This window comes from Ascaphus truei, chromosome 8 (assembly GCF_040206685.1).
Source record: "Ascaphus truei isolate aAscTru1 chromosome 8, aAscTru1.hap1, whole genome shotgun sequence".
NCBI lineage: Eukaryota > Metazoa > Chordata > Amphibia > Anura > Ascaphidae > Ascaphus > Ascaphus truei.
Genome location: NC_134490.1, coordinates 20,398,113 through 20,416,700, shown reverse-complemented (window position 1 = coordinate 20,416,700; position 18,588 = coordinate 20,398,113). Strand labels below are relative to the sequence as shown.

Sequence of the window (18,588 nt, the reverse complement as noted above, 5' to 3'; positions counted from 1 at the left end):
CATCAAATGTAATAAAACTTAATTAAAGCAGCAGCACATTTATTTTATTACTTGTTTTTTTTACACTTTGAACCGACTGGAGATAATACCATGTGGAGCAATTTCCTCCTGCTCCATATATAGGCAGCTTGCCGCCTGAGCTTATTACATCTGGCACAGAGTAAAATGGGCTAGTGCCATGTCAGACCTGGCGGATTGAATGGACATACCTTCCGCATACGCCAACTTTGATACCTCTCATTCTATTTCTCAAAGCAACTCCAAACCTAACTGCGCCAAAACTTTTCCTCAAATCACTACTGACACAAAGCCCCCTTATACACTTACCAAATAGTGATAGAGTGAATATAATGCAACGTGTGTTACTACAAATTGGTACTGATTATATGCTTGATATATACATCCCCCAGCGTGTCTCAAAGCACTCCCCTCCCAGTAATGGCCAACGAGCCAACCAAAAATGACACAGTCTCTGCCACACAAAAGCATGGTGACTGGTTGGCAGTGTCATTTTCAACCCAGCAGATGCAAATAACAGCAAAACCCTCAGGGTTCGTGCCTACACGTATGTTCATCACAACTCTTAATCCATGTTCAGTGCTGCGCGCTTTAATAATTATCGTATTACATAAATTAGGACGCTATGTCTCACTTCGTGCTCATTTTGAGCGTCACCCTCATGGTCATCACACTAATCTTCTTGCAAACATTAGCTAGCTTCGTATACTTTTACTGGAGCACCCTATTAAACACTCAGGGTCCATCTTTTACACACAGCACTTTGCTCCAGGTACTTTTATAGGTTCACTCTCCAGGATGAGTCTATTAAAATCTGCGTCCTCCCCAAATCATCACAATATTCCTCACCCTCTTAAAACACATTTGCTGCCTTCATCTACTGCTATAGGATCACCTTGTGATTCACAGGAATCCCATCGCTCTACTCTTATAACGTTCAACTGGTTAAACCTACTCTTATGGGACCCCCTTGTAACGCTCATCAGCTGGTTAAACCTACTCTTATGGGACACCCCCTATACTCATGAATTGGTTAAACATACGCTTATGGGATCCCCCTCCCCCTATTGCACACCTCCCCAGCAGCAGGATCATTTTCCTCCCCCCTTTACCAGTCTCACAATCTCCAGCTGATCCCTGACCACACCTGCCAGGCCCGGGGAACCTAACGAGGTCGCCGGGTGGTAACCCAACTCCTGAGCTACCGACAGGAGCCTGTGTTGTATGGCCTGCACCCCCTCTCCCGGAGCTCCCCCCAGCGGGCGGGTGAAGGTTGTTACCGGCCTCGTTGATGGGGGCTGTGCAGCCGCCTGGTCCGGGGAGCCTGGGAGGACTGTACGGCGGCCGGCGCGGGACAAACAGAACCGGGTGCGTCGCTCAGAACTAGCTGCAGCGGGTGACTCACGCGCTGCCTGGTGGGGAATGGTCAAGGCCACTATGGGAGGAGGAGCTGCTACTGCCACCTGCTGGTTCCCACACCCATCACTCTAGGGCCTCAAGGCAAAAGTGGTGCAATTTTGGGGTACAAAAAAAGTGTGTTTAAAAAAGATCAATATGATTCAGGAGTGCAGGAACATTTTTGTAGGTGTGGGTTCTGTACATACAAAATCAGCAGGATATATGTATGTATCTTTTTATAAAGCGCCATTCGTGTACATAGCACGTCACAGCAGTCATACACGTGATCATCATATAAATAACAAATTATACAAATAACACTTAGGGCCTCATGCAGAGAGCAGCGCTATTAGCAATCTCGCCTTTTTTCGGCGAAAATCGTGCTAAAAACAGCCGAAAATGGCGAGGTAGGAAAAAAGCGCCATTTTTTTTTCTATTTGAAAATCTCGCCGCGCGGCTGGCGAGAAAGTACATCTCGCCAGTCTGAAAAATATCCAAATTCAGAAAGGCTCGCTCGCCATCTAGCGGCTGTTTTTGGCGCGATTTTCTTCAATTTTCTCCGCCAACTAAAGTTGGCAAGAAGCAGGAGCTCGCCGGCTATAGGGAAAAAAAAATGCGCTATTTTTTTTCTCCCTTTCAGCTGCGCGAATCTCCTCCTTTACAATTCTCCACATTCAGTAATGCTAAAAATAGCGGATTTCGCCCATTTCTGCATATGGAGAATAAAACTCTCCATTAAAGCTACTTTTTCTTAAACTCTCCAATTTATTCTAGCGCTGCTCTCTGCATAGGCCCCTTAATGCTTTCAGACATGTGACATTTTGGAAGAGGAGTCCCTGCCCCGAAGAGTTTACAATCTAATTGTAACCATAATGTAAAAATGTGCAATCCCCCCGCGCCCCTACTTTCAGCCCGCATGATAGAATTTTATCTGGAGCAATACTTTCCCCCATAGTTGCACCAATGTTGCCTTGATTCATATGCCCCTTATTGCTGGAGGGACCATTCACAATTAGGCTACGGCCCCTGTGTTGGCTGGTGGTGCGTACAGCTGTGTGAACCGCGATCTCCGGTCTGTGGCTGAGCTGCAGGAGATTGTGACGGGGGCGTGGCAGGGGCACGACCATGACATCACACGACTGGTTTGCCCTCATTGGCTGAACCGCCGGGAGGTGTGGCCAGCGCTCCATCACTAGTTGTAAAGACAAAATTCTTGACTTTAGAAAATCTGGTCATGCATTGTGGCTGCAAAATGTGCGTGAAGGCAGCTAGTGGGGCCGGCCCCATTGATGGGCAGTTCTTGTTCCTACAGTGCGCGCTATGCAGCTGGCACTGGGGACCCAGCCTTATAGACACTTTTCCACTCTATCCGTTTTATCTACGATGGGCCTTTGGGCCTTATTCAATAAAGTGTGATCATGCAGGATCAGCGCTGCTGCACTAATAGTGAAATGAATGGGTCTTTAACATTTTATGGAATGTGTCTCTGTCTCTAGAAGGAAAATACAAGTAACATTTATTATTAGGACCTAGAAGGGATTGGTCTAGGATTTTTCAGGTCAAGACACCTCAGCATCAGGGGACCGCCTGAATTCAGGTAATCAAAATAAAAGGTTTAAACAAAATAAATAAAAAAACACAAGAAATCCATGTTGCTGTTTTAAATCGGTAATGGGTAAACAAAACAAAAAAAAAAACAATTTTAAAAACCAGATGAAAAAAGTTCCATCAGTAAGTGATTTCTGTTTATATCAATTCCAATAAGAGGTACAGGACAGGTAATAGAATACATGTGCTTTTATAAAATGATTAGTTTGCATTAGCTAATAAAGTAAAAATAAGAAAGCCAGGTACTTCTGCTTATAAAACAAACAAACAAAAATGATTTACATGCATTATAAACATGTTTTATTCAATCATGCTTTGCCTTCAATACATTATTTTTGTATCATGATCCTGTCAGGTGCCCAGACAAGAGAATGTAAATAATATGTGTAAACAATTGTAAAAAACTTAACATATAGAGGGTCACAAGAGCCGTTCTCAGGTTGCCCATGGACATCTAGGACTATATTGCTTAAGTGGTGCTAAGCCATAAGACACCTTTTGGTCTATTCACTTTAATAGACCACAAGCTGTCCCATTAGCACTGCTTAGTGCACGTGGCCTTATGCACCTTATGATCACAACACAAAATATTAATTTGAGAGCAATAAAACTTTAACCCGAAGCACATTTAATAACAATGTTGTACAGTCTCCTCAGACATTGAAGTGAGCGGCGTCTGCATGGAAATATATACAAAAAACAAAAAGGTCAACATTTTAGAATGCCTCATTATGACCTCTAGAGGGCAGCACTTGGTACTTGTTTACAGGTGGGTCGCTATTACTGGTTTGCACTTAACACAGGGGTGGCCAACTCCAGCCCTCATGGGTCACCAACAGGTCAGGTTTTAAGGATATCCCTGCTTCAGCACAGGTGGTTCAATCAGTGGCTGAGTCGGAATAGATTTCATGAATGGCAGAAGCTCCTTCACCATCAGCATAATTGTCAAAAAAAAAACGACGTTTTCAAACTAAATCGACTTTAACCAAGTGTACCATTATAGCAGGTGGGTTGCACTGCAGGTCACTGCAGGTCGTGCTCCCTTTCAATCGAGCTACATCAGATTTCTGCAGCTATGGCCGCACCCAACACAGGCTTCACCTTTATTTCATTCTCTCCCACGCAGCCTTGTGTACAGCATGGAATATTTGTCTCACCAAAATACCCACATGGGCTTCATGGGAAGTATGAGATTGTCTTGAGTCGACCTGGGTGTTACTTTATAAGTGTCAGTGTCTTACACCTATATGACCACTACTTTCGTACCTGCTTGTATATATACACACACACCTTGTCATTTTTAGCAAGTCTTTTAATTCTTCAAAGTACTAACAAAAAAAGTGTCATTGGAGAAAAAAAAAAAAGTCGACTAAAACATTAACAGATGGCAATTGAGTACAATGAGTGCAGCAGATCCTTAAGGACTCGTCCATGGTGACAGAGCGCTCGCAAGCACGCTCTGCGATAAGTTACGTTAAGGCAATGAGAATGTCTGTGCTGCGCACGTGACCGTCCGCAGGAGCTATGCTTGGAGACAAAAATGTTTTTTTCTTGGTCGCAAGATGGCAGGGTAACGCGAGTGGTCCGCCCAATGAGGGTGAACCAGCTCTGTGACACTGCTATGCCACGCATCGTGTCTGCCTGCAGGACAGAAAATCTCTCCTGCTACAGGCTACCGTGACGCCGCACGAACGCTCGCCCCCGCACAAGCATACACCATGGACACAGCCTAGGGCTGCAAGTTAAAGCCACGCTGATTTATTTTTGTGTGGTAAATTGCCACATTTCTACCACCTACAATTAGTTAATGATCATGTGCAAGTCCAACTCTCCTTGTTTAGAAGTAGCTTACGCAAATGTAATATCCCGCAAACAGTGAAAATCTGGCGGCAAGATTTCAAGTTAAGGTTTCACTGATCAGACTACTGCCACGCTGTTATGAGCGAGTCAGAGGAGGATCCAGATTTAGGAAGACTTACGGTTTTCAGCACTGGGGCAATAGTTATCCCTGTGGGGTGTGCGGGGGTCGATTCATAAGCATGGATCCCCCACAGCACGACCACGGCAGCACCATCTCTGGAGCTGCGGCTAAAAGCTTTTTTAGCCGCGGCTCGGGAAACAGTCTCGCTACATCTGTATATATTCATAATACACTGATAGATCATCGCATTTTATTCAACACAAAATATTTTGGGGGGGATTGAATTATTAAATAGAGAATTCCTAAGCAAATGTTGTGAACAGTGGGTGGTCAGCTTTGCCGACAAGATACACCACATACAGGCATACCCCGCATTAACGTACGCAATGGGACCGGAGCATGTATGTAAAGTGAAAATGTACTTAAAGTGAAGCGCTACCTTTTCCCCACTTATCTATGCATGTACTGTACTGCAATCGTCATATATGTGCATAACTGATGTAAATAACGCATTTGTAACAGGCTCTATAGTCTCCCTGCTTGCGCACAGCTTCGGTACAGGTAGGGAGCCGGTATTGCTGTTCAGGACGTGATGACAGGCGCATGCGTGAGCTGCTGTTTGCCTATTGGGCGGTATGTACTTACTCGTGAGTGTACTTAAAGTGAGTGTACTTAAAGCGGGGTATGCCTGTATATTACATACAAAGTAGATGAGGTTGAAATAATACATACAGCCATCCAGTTCAACCTACGCTAACTTTAGAGAGATGCTTTATCCTACATCCGTACTTACAGTATATTGATCCAGAGGAAGGCAAATAAAAAAAAACCCAGTGAAATGTCACCCAATGATATCTTACAAGGGAAAAAATAAATTCCTTCCGGACAAAGAATTGGCAATCAGATTATTCCCTGGATCAACATCCTTCCCATGGTTACTTATTAGGTATATCTCTGTATACCCTTCCTTTCCTATTCTCAGTAGGCTCCTGAATTACAGAAATCATTGTAGGGTGACCAGTAATTTAGATTTTGCAATATCTTATTTCCCATTTCCAAACCACTCTGAAATATGCAAATCTAAATCAACCATTTAAACTGGCTATATTACAGTGACTTCATACTCAAACCCTGTTGGTGTATGTCAAACAGTCAGACAGAGACAAATATGATTTAATAAGTTTATGTGTTCATTATTTACTTTAACAGCTGTACAGTGGTTATCACAAATACAAGGTGAAGAAACCATTAGATCTCGCAAGGTATTACTTCTGGAGGCTCTTTACTTGGGTTGCCGCCTTTCTCCAGGTACAAGTTATTGTATGGATACTGTTTAGGAGCCTGTAACAAAAAACACACAGAACAGTTACAGTTCAAACAGGGATTCAAATGCCTTACATACATGGAGATCAGATTAGTTGCAGGTTGTGATACCTTTTAGCAGACCAACAGAGTACTTCATAGATAAAAGTATACTGTAGTGTACAGAGCATCCAAAACTTCAGATTTTTTTCTTTCAATGTATTGTACAGTAGGGTTTTTCTTCGGGCCAAATTAAGAAGAAACCTATGAGATTAAAAAAGCTCTGCATACTACAATTTAATATATGAAGGGGACTAATGTTGGACCCTGAAAGCTAGGACAACCTACCTCAAATCTGATCTTCTCTAGGACCAATACGGCTACTAAAACTTTAAAAAACAAAGTACATACATGGAGAGCAGAGAGGTACAGCTCCCTACTGTCCTTTTATTAGGACCTCCAATAGGAAAAAGTAGTTAAGACAAAAGCTTTTCTTGAATTAAACATTTATTTTAACCCCTTTGCTGCCAGAAGCCTCTTTAGGTTACATTTATTTACACCAGCAGGGAAGCAGCACCGAATGGAGCAAACCCCTACTTAAAGGGACTCATCCAAATATAGATTAAATCCAGGGGTTCTCAACACCAGTCCTCCAGACACCCCCCACCCAAAAAAAGGTCACATTTTCAGGATAAGCCTACTTCAGCACAGGTGGCTCAGAGGCTCAGTCTTTGACCGAGCCACCTGAGCTGAAGCAGGGATATCCTGAAAACCTGACCTGCTGGGAGTGACTTGAGAACCCCTGGATTAAAGACACATTGATAAAGGTTCCGTGCGGGACCAGAATGTCATTCACCTTGCAATAAATGTGTGAATATTGGAGTTGTTGGGTTGTTACTGTTATGCTCTATAAAACATGTAAGCCCCACCAAGCATCTCCGCTTTACCCAGATGTGCGGTGCAATATATAGAGTGGACAATGTATTTCTCATTACTGCAATGTACATCTGACATCAATAGTACCCACCACAGGAGGATATAATGGATACTGATCTCCAACCCAGAACATGAACAACATGAAGGCTATGAATCCTCCAAGCTGCAGAGCCATCGTGTTCCAGGCCACAGGGCTGGGGGATGTGTCAACACGGTTTCTGATAAACATGTCAAAGTCCCATTGTAACTAAAACAAAAAAGGAGTGTTTACTGTAGGTAGAATTGGACGTTAGGTTGCACTATACACAGTGTCAAAATAAATCCCGGAGGGGAAAAAAACTTTGCTAATGAAGGGACAAACATTTTACTTTTCTGTACCCAATTCATTTTTGCCATCATTTCATAAGCTTATTGGGAGTCACTGTAAAAAGTTACGTTATAATAGAAAACTGGATTTATTTTTTAGTATAAGCCTTAACAGCAATACTATTCTTCCATACTGGGTTAAATCGTATAATGGTTCAGTACAAAACAATACAAACTTTGAAAAATACAGTACATTTTCAAAGGGTTCTACGGATAACATTTTAAAAACCGTTAGGCTACAGAAAGACATGATATTTTGGTATCCAACACTACCCCACAGACATCCAAAACCCAGATCTGTGTTGCCACCAGATGCTTAAAATCGCAAAAAAAAAAAAACTCTGGATGCAGCCACATTTTCCATCTCTCTTGCAGGTATCAAACAAGATTTGAGAAATCTGTAACATGTAAAATATTTTGAGAAACACGCATACAAAATTCTAGGATATTTGATTTCCCCACTATAGCATTACGAATTCTATCTTCACTGGGTGAAACATGCACGATAGAGATATAGAGAGAGATATAGATATAGAGAGAGATATAGAGAGAGAGATATAGATATAGAGAGAGATATAGATATAGAGAGAGATAGAGATATAGAGAGAGATATAGATATAGAGAGAGATATAGATATAGAGAGAGATATAGATATATAGTGCCCTCTCTAATTTCTAGTCTGTATAATAGACATTTTTATTGTAGATACATGATGGACTTCTATGTGTGCCTCTCTCCATATGCCTCCCCCCTTTGTCTTTTCCCTCCAATGTTTGGGGGGGAGGGGAGGAGGGGCCGGGAGAAAGAGTAAAGAGTTAAACTAATGTGTCTATGGCTTTTAGCTTTTAAAGTAGAACGGACACATCAATGTGAAAAGGTGTAAGCTATGACATTCATATTTTTTCCTCAGCAATTTTTATTCTACTCTATTAATTTCAACAGCGGCCTTCAGACAGGCAGATGCCGGTGGACTTACCGTCTCCCCCCAATTTATCCTGAGGTCAGGGTGGTCCCATGTGTACCAGGGGTCCCGTTCTTGCTGAGATTTTGCTGGGAGTTTTGGATAGTCACCATACCTATTGAACGAATGCAAATAGAGAGACACAAAATGTTTTAAATTGCAATGGTCGTGTACTTTAGAAGAGCTGCCTCAATCAGAAAAAGGTTTGTAAAATAAGACTTTCACAGTAAAACTCATCATCAGGTTGGCAATATAATTCTCACACTGCATCTTGGAAAATTATTTTGTCTGAATTGAAAAACAAAGAACAACTAGATATCACAGACAGACTGCCAAGATGTAGTAAAGAGCGGAGATTCGTTTTTTGCATACCTACTGTAGCTATTATCTGGTATAATAAAGCACATTTAGGTTATAGGAACAAGTAGCTAAGTGAATATGAGAAAAACCAGGTCTTTAAATAAAAACAGAAGAGCACAACCCAACAACAGATTTTGTAGAAATTATTAATTACGTTTTATTAGAAGAACCCAGCGATTTTTCTTATGCTGACTTTGTCTCTTGTTCCTGCCTGAACCTCTACTTACTCCTTGGTGATATCAGATAATAAAAAGGACATGCAAAAAAGCATTCACCTCTTATGTATTCATTTGTTAAGAAGGCATGGAATGCATTTGCCATGTGTTCTGCCTGTATCTGAAAAGAGAATCTTCCTCAAAATGTAATTTACAGGATAATAAGGTTGCTTCCTACCTTTTCAAAGGCATTAGAATGTATTTAGTTTGAAAAAAGATATGTTAAATGTCATATCAGGTGAGGGAAGAGGACATGCAACCCTGTAGATGCAATGCATGCCTCGCTGACAGCGAAAGGGCAATATCACAAAATATTTCAGAAGGGACTAAATCATTGGTGGACGGAAAAGGGAGCGCATGCAGCCCCCAACTGCTTGCCACCCCACCAGCTACTCTCCCCAGTGCAGAGGGAGTGGAGATGTTGCTGGTGGGGATTGTAGTTTATTCCCGCTCCCCAATGATAGTGCTAATCACAAATATCCAGTGTAAGGAGAAGAGCGAGACAGTATTCATCAGTGTGACAGCATTAAGAAGCTGACTGGAGGGGGCGGGGCAGAGAGACGTTCCTAACATCCTGTCTGTGCCCTGATAGATATAGATATCTATCTAGATATAGCCAATAAAGAATATCACTTGTGAGCACAGTCACATTTATTTATAAAATATTTTACCAGAAAGTAATACATTGAGAGTTACCTCTCGTTTTCAAGTATGTCCTGGGCACAGAGTTAAGACAAATAATACATGGTTACAAATACAGTTACATAAATGAACAGGGTATACATTATATACAAGACATTGCATGCACAGTTAAAGAACTGATTGTAGATCAGGCGTATGGGCGTATGAAACAGTTACAGACCAGAGTAAAATGTGAGACAGCCTTAGATTTGAAAGAACTTAAACTGGTGGTGGATGTGAGAGTCTCTGGTAGGTTGTTCCAGTTTTGGGGTGCACGGTAAGAGAAGGAGGAACCTCCGGATACTTTGTTGAGCCTTGGGACCATGAACAGTCTTTTGGAGTCTGATCTCAGATGATAAGTGCTGCATGTGGTAGGGGTGAGGAGCTTGTTCAGATAGCTGGGTAGCTTGCCCATAAAGTATTTAAAGGCAAGACAGGAAAGGTGAACTTTGCGCCTAGACTCTAGTGATGATCAATCTAGTTCTTTGAGCATTTCACAATGATGTGTGTTGTAGTTGCATTGGAGAACAAAACGACAAATTGAATTGTAGAGGGTGTCAAGTTTGCTAAGGTGGGTTTGAGGTGCCGAGCCATATACTATGTCTCCATAGTCAATAATTGGCATTAGCATCTGCTGTGCGATACGCTTTCTGACCAGGAGACTTAGGGAGGATTTGTTCCTGTAAAGTACCCCTAGTTTGGCATAGGTCTTGATTGTCAGAGTATCAATGTGCATCCCGAATGTTAAGTGGGAGTCAAACCATATGCCTAGGTATTTAAAACTAGTGACAGGGGATAGTGTGGTGTTAGCGTTGGTTCTTATCTGGAGCTCAGTCGCTAGCAGCTTTAAAAATGTAGTCTTGGTCCCAAATACCATTGTTACAGTCTTGTCAGTGTTTAAAAACAGTTTGTTTTGGGAAATCCAGCTTTCGAGTCTCAAAAAGTCAGACTGAAGTATGTGTTGAAGGTCAGAGAGGCTATGGCTGTGTGCATATAGGATTGTGTCATCTGCATACATGTACAAAGAAATAAAATAACTGCGCCAACCGTATAAAAATGGGTTCAAATGTTCAGTTCCTCATAGAGTGTAGTCCTGCTGCCAGAGTTTCGTTCAGAGGTGATTCTCCAACCTCTGTATTAGTCACTAAATGGAGAAGGGGGGGGGGGGATCCTCCAGCGCTGTGCTTCACTCCAATTTCCAGGACACATGCAATATAAGACAGACAAGGGACCGCAATCAGGAAGGGTTAAATCACAGTAGTATGCTATGAGTGAGATATATAGCAAGCACACTTACATTGAAACACTAGATTCCCTCTTCTGTACAGTGTATACTTCTTAGTATGACCTGCCTCCGCTGCAGGGAGCTGCTCCGCTGCTTCGCTCTGTGTGCAGAGCTGATCAGGGAGAGTGGTGAGAGGTAGTCCCGAATACCCCACTCTCCCTGATCAGCTCTGCACACAGAGCGAAGCAGCGGAGCAGCTCCCTGCAGCGGAGGCAGGTCATACTAAGAAGTATACACTGTACAGAAGAGGGAATCTAGTGTTTCAATGTAAGTGTGCTTGCTATATATCTCACTCATAGCATACTACTGTGATTTAACCCTTCCTGATTGCGGTCCCTTGTCTGTCTTATATTGCATGTGTCCTGGAAATTGGAGTGAAGCACAGCGCCGGAGGATCCCCCCCTTCTCCATCTGCATACATGTGTATTGAGGCTTCCTTACAAGCTGTGGGAAGATCATTAATGAACACTGAGAAGAGTAGGGGCCCCAGAACAGAGCCTTGCGGGACACCACAGGTGATATCCAGGGGGTTGGAGTTAGAGCCTGAGATTGACACATGTTGGGATCTACCCGATAGGTAGGACTGAAACCAGTTTAAAGCATGTTTCCCTATTCCAGAGCTCTGGAGTTTGTTACGCAGGATAACATGATCAACTGTATCAAAAGCCTTTGCAAAATCTAGGAATACTGCACCAGTGAGTTGTCCCCGTTCCATTCCACACTGGATTTCATTGCAAACTTTTAGCAGGGTAGTTACGGTGGAGTGTTTGGGGCGAAAGCCAGATTGGAATTGGCTTGGGAAATTTGTCTTGGACAGGTCTGCAACCCTGCCTTTCACTATTATCACCTAGCATACACTGCAGCAATAGATTCCTGAAAATTACACGCAAATGGGGACACAATGTATCACCTTTTGCCTGAAATACATTTTTACATGGAACCCTTGTAAGCAAATGCTCTGCTGTTCACACAGCTTTTAAGCACAGCATGGGATTAGATGCAAAGCCAGTCAAACCACTCACAGACAGCTGTTTCAACCTTGTGGGTCTCATCAGTGGTTGTTGGTTGGTTGTAGTGGCTTTGCAATTTTTGGGCTGGGAAGGTTTACTATACACATTATGTATTGGCTATATGCTAACGGTGGAGGTTTTGTTGCCTTTTTCAACCATACATTAAGTTATCTAGATATAGAAATATTTTTTTTTTAAATGTGCAGCTATTTAAAGAGCTTATGGGCCACGCATGTGGCTCTTGCATTACATGATGTTGACTACCACTGGAATAAATATATACTGATCCTGTATATATATTATATATATAGTGTATACTATATCAAGTATTGTACAAAGCAAATCCCAGTGTTCTTATACCTCACATTGTTCAGTGAATCAGGAAAACCAAGTATTCTGTAATTTATTAAGAGTATAGCCAAGTGTTCCTGTGAAATGTTATTGTTGTTATTTATATTATCTGTTATTTATTTGATCACCACGTGTATTACTACTGTGAAGCGCTATGTACATTAATGGCGCTATATAAAGACATACAATACAAATGAATCAGTGTAGTGGATATCAGTCCACCTCACCCCATCCCATCGTCTGGATAAGGCTCGTAGTCCTCAACCCTCATGTTGTATTTCTTGGCAGCAGCTGCTCTTTCCTTTGGCGTATTGGGAAATGACCCCGCAAAATCATTCTTTGAAGAGCCAGATGCTAAACAAAAAGACAAAACCCAAATTGTAAAAAAAAAAAAATAATAAAAAAAAAAAAGGTAGATAGACATACTACGCAAGGTTTATTGGCACTATACATATATTTTTGAACTTTCAAAACAGAACACCAACACAGTAATGAATAATGATGCTGGGATTTACTAAGCTCTGATACTGGGCATCAGAAAAAAATTCCACATTAACTGCTATTGACTCGAGAGGCAGATAGCACGGGATTACGGAGCGATACCCTGTATCACATCTTAGTGAATCTTCCCTAAAACTCCAAGAGTGCCGATCCAGTAAGTCAAGGGGAGTTTTTGTGATGTATGGCCCTGATCGGCACTGTTCAATGTTTAACCCCCTTTGTCGTCACAAAACATCTTTACTCTGGATATCTCAGTTGTTACCAACATCTTTCAGGGCCTTAATAGAGAATGTATGCACTAGGCAGGGTCTGTGTCAATTCACTATGTATGGCAGTGTTGGAAAAATTGGATTTCAATACATTGCATGTATTTTTCAAACCCTACTGTCAACTTTCACTAAACCTTCTTTACTGCCAGCGGGGTCTGCACTATATTGATTGGCAATGCAGGCCTTGATTTAAGATTAGAAATCATCACCTAAAGCAGCGGTGCGCAAACTGGGGGACGGGAGATTCTACTGGGGGGGGCGCGGGCAGTTGCAGAGGGCATGTGACGTCACATGCGTCAAATGAAGCTGCGGGTTACGTGACGTTACACAACCCGCTGCGTCATTTGACGCGGATGTAAGGTGGGGGGGAGGGGCGCGCACCTTACCGAGGCAAGCTAGACAGGAGGGCGCAGCAGGAAAAGTTTGTGCTCCCCTGACCTAAACCATTCTTTTCATTCCAAATAGTCTCTGGGCTTCCATGTAGTTTCAGGCCGTGATTATACCAGAAATCGCACGCGATGCAGCTTGAAAACAATAAAATGCAATGAAAGCGCACATTCCAATCGCGACGGTAGTGCCGCAAAGCTTCTGTCTCATGAAGAGATTTAAAATTTTGTTTTTCACAGGCGACAGCCGCATCACACGTGATTTGCACTACCAATCACATTGCAACTTAAACAAAACACACACAGAGAGAGAGATAGAGAAATTATCTGGCCATGTCTCCATGCAGTAGTGCTACAAATCGCTTCTGCATGTGCACATGTAGCACCGCTATGATGACGTCACTGGATCGCTGTGCCGTTTCTGGTATATTTGAGGCTTCATACATTGTAGCTGCAATTATTCATACAATACCAAAAACTCAGTTATTTTGGTCTTTGACTATAAACCTCTTTGCTTCAAGATTGGCTATGCATCATTTTAGAAGCAAACATGCACATTTAAAATAAATAAAAATGCACAATGGTACAAAAAAGAGGATGAGTACATATCTGGCTCCATTAAATAAATTAACATTGGCTTGATATTTATCTCCAGTAAAGCCTCCGTATTTTACAGGTCTATCAAGTGTTAATGAGATAGAATTCTCTCACTATCCCAAAGAAGCCATTTACATTCCGATCACTATTATCCTCTTAAAACATTTTATAAATAAGTGTGTACCAGGAAGTAATACATTGAGAGTTACCTCTCGTTTTCAAGTATGTCCTGGGCATAGAGTGAAGATGACAATTAATACATGGTTACAAATACAGTTACATAAGTGAGCCGGGTATACATTATGTACAAGACACTTCAAGGTGATTATACTCACGCAAATTGAGAGCTCTCACTTAATGCTGCGCTTATAGTGCTGCGCTTATAGTGCTGGCGACAGCGCGTCAAAACAAATTAATTGCCGTCATGTGCGCTTATAGTAGACACAGCGGCTTGGTCGCGATCGCTGGAAGTCATCTCAATTTGATTTTTCCAGCAACCGCAGCCTAACGCGCCGGCACTATAAGCGTAGCTTAAAACAAAATCGTGCCAACTCAAACTGTTCAGGACGCCAGAGTCTCACATGTGCAGACAGCGGGTCTGCCTGTGCAGTGGGTGTAGTTTAGCATTAGCTCAGAGAGAGAAGTCCCGTCTGATCTCCTTCCCAAGTGAAGGTGACTGTCCCGGCCCAGCTTTGCTTTCTCGCCCCACCCTAATCTGGCATTGCCCGCTGTTCCCCCTCACACACCTGCTCTTACACCAGAGCTCTGCCACCATGAAGCCGTCCCAACCCGGTTACCAGCGGCTGCTACCAACGCGGCCCTGCGGGTCAGGGCTGTCACCCAGCGGGCACGCACAGCCGCCATGATTATCTGGCCCTCACTGCACAGCCGCAAGAGCTACGGTATCCCTGTGAGGACAATCACGAGCGCGTTTTGACTGTCGTACGGACAACCTGACTGCTGTAGGGGTGCCGTAAAGGGTAAAAAAAAAAAAAAGTCGATGTCACTTGGGATGTGTTGGAAGGATGGTGATATAGGAGGATATAAATAACATATCAAAATACATTATCACTATCCGTCCCTTCTACAGAACATGTCAACTTCAAGAAAGTTTTGTATCAAAACATTATATATATTTAATAATGAATACATATATGTATTTAAATATATATTTGGGATTTACTTCTATATTTCACTTTCCATCATTACTCCATATTCATATTCCTTTTACTGTACTGTGATATAAAAGTCTTTTTTTTGTTGTTGTTGTTGTTGTTGCCAGGTGCAGCCTCATACCCCCCTTTATAATATGATTTGAAGCTCAATTGAAATCACTTGGCCTAAAATGTTCTCCAGTAAGTGATGTGGCTTCACAGTCATATTGAATAAGGGCCATAGGGGGGTATTAATTAAACTGTGATAGTGGTGATTAAGGCACTTGGCACTTTTGCAGTTTAATGAATAACCAATGAAGTCTCACTGATACAAATTAGTAATTTTAAAATGCTCCAAAAAGCTCAATTATTTTTGGTCCTTGTAGGTTGATAACTGTTGATTTAGCGAAAAAAAGATTGATGGTAAAATAATATTTACAGTGAGTTGGTTTCTATTTTCAATCCTACACTTGTGTATTTGTAAAAAAAAAATTAAGAAAAAGGATAAATATATTAAAGGGATATTCTACCTTTCTGTTTTGCAACATACATACCAGTTCTAAATTTCCATTGAGGACCAATGTGGCAGTGATATATTTTATACGTTTAATCTTGATGATACTTTCAGACCAGTATAAATATTTTCCTTAATGATTTTAGAATGTGGTCTTTGATTGTACTTTGGCACCTTTTGTCCTATGTGAGATTAAACCTTTAACCCATTAAAAATATCACTGTGGTTAGATCAGATTGGACCTACGTGATGCTGAATCTGACCAGACTCATTAGTCAATATTATATAGTACATCTGGGGGAAAGGAGGAGTGTAGCAGACTTGGCAGTGTTGCTGAGCAACGAAGATAAGTGGCCATCTACAATATAGGAAATTGCCAAAACCGGCTCTGATAGAGGGTTTATAATTCAATCCATAGATATTGGTGCTGCTTGGGCAAACACATGGCACCACAATATGCCAACCTCTTTATGTCCATCATAGAGGAGGACAATTCTGAATGACCAACAATATAAACCCCTGTTGTACCTCAGATACATAGATGACATGTTTATAATCTGGACAAAAGTTGAACAATCACTCAGACAGTATCCCAAGGATTTCAACACCTGCCACCCAACTATAAAACGGACCTTGTAATATTTCACTAATACAATTAACTGGACCCTACAATAACCATGAAAGAAGATGGTTACATTGAAACAGAAATCTACTGAAAACCCACAGATTGCCATAGATATTTACATAAAACCGGCCTCCATCCCAGCCACACTATAAAAAAAAATCTGTATTTTGCAGCCAGACCACCACAACAGAATCTACTCTAACACCAGCACAACAGACAAACACCTCAACACACTCTAATGCCTTCATGGAACTAGAGCACTCTGTTTGCCAAATAGACAGAGAAATGGAATGAGCCATACAGGTCCAAGAGAAAGTTTACCAGAGAATAAATTAAAAGAAAGGCTGAACAGATAAATCTACTCATAACCTACAACCCATTTCTCACAACTCACAGATCTATAACCCATGCTCTCTGATAATAATAATAAATAACTGACAACCATGTTCCCAGAGCCACTCATAACAGCCTACAAACAGCCTCCCAGCCTCTCCGACATACTCATTACAACCAGATTGAGATCCAACCGCATGCACAGAGACCACCACTGCCACAGCTCAGCACAATATGACTAATATACAAGGCTCATTCACGATTCCTCTACAAATCCAGCAATGTGATGCATCTTATAAAATTTACCAATATGAACTGTGTTTGGAAACTAAACACCTCTCAGACCAGGGTCAATCACCACAGATTCATCATATCAGACACCAATACAAGAGCTTCTATTAGACACTTTTCCCAAGCAGGACATTCATTAGCTGACATCCATACTAGTTCTCGAAAGGACTTTTGAAAATACTGTACATAGAAGAAAATAATAGAATAATTAAAATATTTTATGGACTCTAAAAACAATGTCTTTAAAGAAGATACTGGATTCATGACACACTAAGGTGACATTAAACCATCTTACTCCTCAATCTTACATAGATGTATATGCATAAAAGTATGACACTTCTTCACACATGTGTTATTCATCCACCACTGACACCTAGCATACCTGTCTCCTGCTGATGTACGCTGATAGTTTCTACACTTCACTTGAAGACTTCCTACAGTTTATCTCCCCCTTCTAATCACTTTATGATGTATCTGTCTCTTTTTTGCTATGTGGCCAGAGTACACATGAAGAAGAAACCTATGAGGATTAAAAATCTATGTACACTATAAATTTATTCTATGAAATCCAAAAAGAGGAAGGAAGACCCAATGAAAATGATTTGACAGGAGCACAGACAGTGGTATATCATAGAAAAATGAGGTTAGAGGTAAAGAAATTAAACAAAGCCATGTAAAAAGAAAGATACAGAAGATAGCAAGTCAGAGTTGGAATTCATCTAAATACAATTCAGAACAAATTATGGGAAATCCAGTCATCAAAATTTGTGTTTATCCACCTTGACTTTTTATTGACTTCACAGATAACTTTATACTCACTCACACTGTCTTGGATATCGCTGGACCCGCTCGGAAAATAACAATTTCCTATTAATTTTGTATGCAATCATACTAAAAATATTTCATCAAAAAGCTAAAAGCAATGACTGTCATGCTCCTAGTTTACTTCAGACCGATTAGTTTCAATAGATTTTCATTCTCTAAAGACTACCTTTCAACACATTCATTATTGATTTATGAATTGCAAATACATCTGTCTTTCTCTTTTGCAATAGTATTCAATGTTGCTTTTCACTCCATATGTCAAGCACATCTGCACATTGTTTGATCTTTCATTACTTACAAATTGTCTTATGAGTCTTCTTGGAATGCTATTTCCATCTTTTCGAGAAGATCAATAATTCAGAGTTTGAAACTCAGCAGTTGATATAATAATCCAGCCGCTAATAAACAGCTACAAAGCACCAGTTATAATGCTCCCTGCACTCAAGACATGAAGAATTAAATGGAGAGCTGACTGAGTCTAAGATTAAGTGGTTGATAAATCTCCACCCCCCTCCCCCCAAGTTAGTGTACTGTATGTTTACGTAATCTTGTCTGAACCATTGGGTCCTGCAAAGCTTTTACCTTATCCACAGGTTCTCCCTGGTTCAGGAAATATGCACCCGTGAAGACCCAGTGCCAAATCCGGGTGATGTCCATGGACAGTCCATGGTAGCCAATCTA

The 18,588-nt window shown here is 41.4% G+C and overlaps 2 protein-coding genes across 9 annotated transcripts in view; both read right to left on the bottom strand.

The window, feature by feature from the left end:
• The window catches only part of SEC31B (SEC31 homolog B, COPII component), a 67,364-nt gene extending 65,923 nt beyond the window's left edge, over positions 1-1,441 (bottom strand). For 4 of the 8 annotated variants that reach the window (XM_075610736.1, XM_075610742.1, XM_075610743.1 and 1 more), the window contains exon 1: positions 1,299-1,441. The gene's annotated coding sequence lies outside the window, so the exon portion shown is untranslated. Of the gene's footprint in view, positions 1-1,130 lie in introns of all 8 variants that reach the window. The other 4 variants (XM_075610740.1, XM_075610738.1, XM_075610737.1 and 1 more) reach the window with 4 other exon arrangements.
• Positions 1,442-6,112: 4,671 nt separating this feature from the next.
• On the bottom strand, positions 6,113-15,082 carry NDUFB8 (NADH:ubiquinone oxidoreductase subunit B8). The gene is made up of 5 exons (XM_075610735.1): positions 14,912-15,082; positions 12,640-12,766; positions 8,526-8,625; positions 7,275-7,430; positions 6,113-6,286 (listed from the first exon to the last, which is right to left on the bottom strand). Exons 1-5 carry the CDS (start codon positions 15,027-15,029, stop codon positions 6,194-6,196), a joined length of 594 nt encoding a protein of 197 aa, XP_075466850.1. The 5' UTR covers positions 15,030-15,082; the 3' UTR covers positions 6,113-6,193.
• Between the last annotated feature and the right edge of the window lie 3,506 nt (positions 15,083-18,588).

Bases quoted from the DNA above. Each gene is read 5' to 3' on its own strand.
- NDUFB8 (XM_075610735.1), bottom strand. From the start codon at position 15,029: ATGGCGGCTGTGCGTGCCCGCTGGGTGACAGCCCTGACCCGCAGGGCC. The intron at 12,767-14,911 runs GTGTGTGAGGGG...CTTTTTGTTTAG, and splicing joins GAGCTCTGGTGTAAGAGCAG to CATCTGGCTCTTCAAAGAAT. The intron at 8,626-12,639 runs GTGAGGTGGACT...TTCGTTCAATAG, and splicing joins TATCCAGACGATGGGATGGG to GTATGGTGACTATCCAAAAC.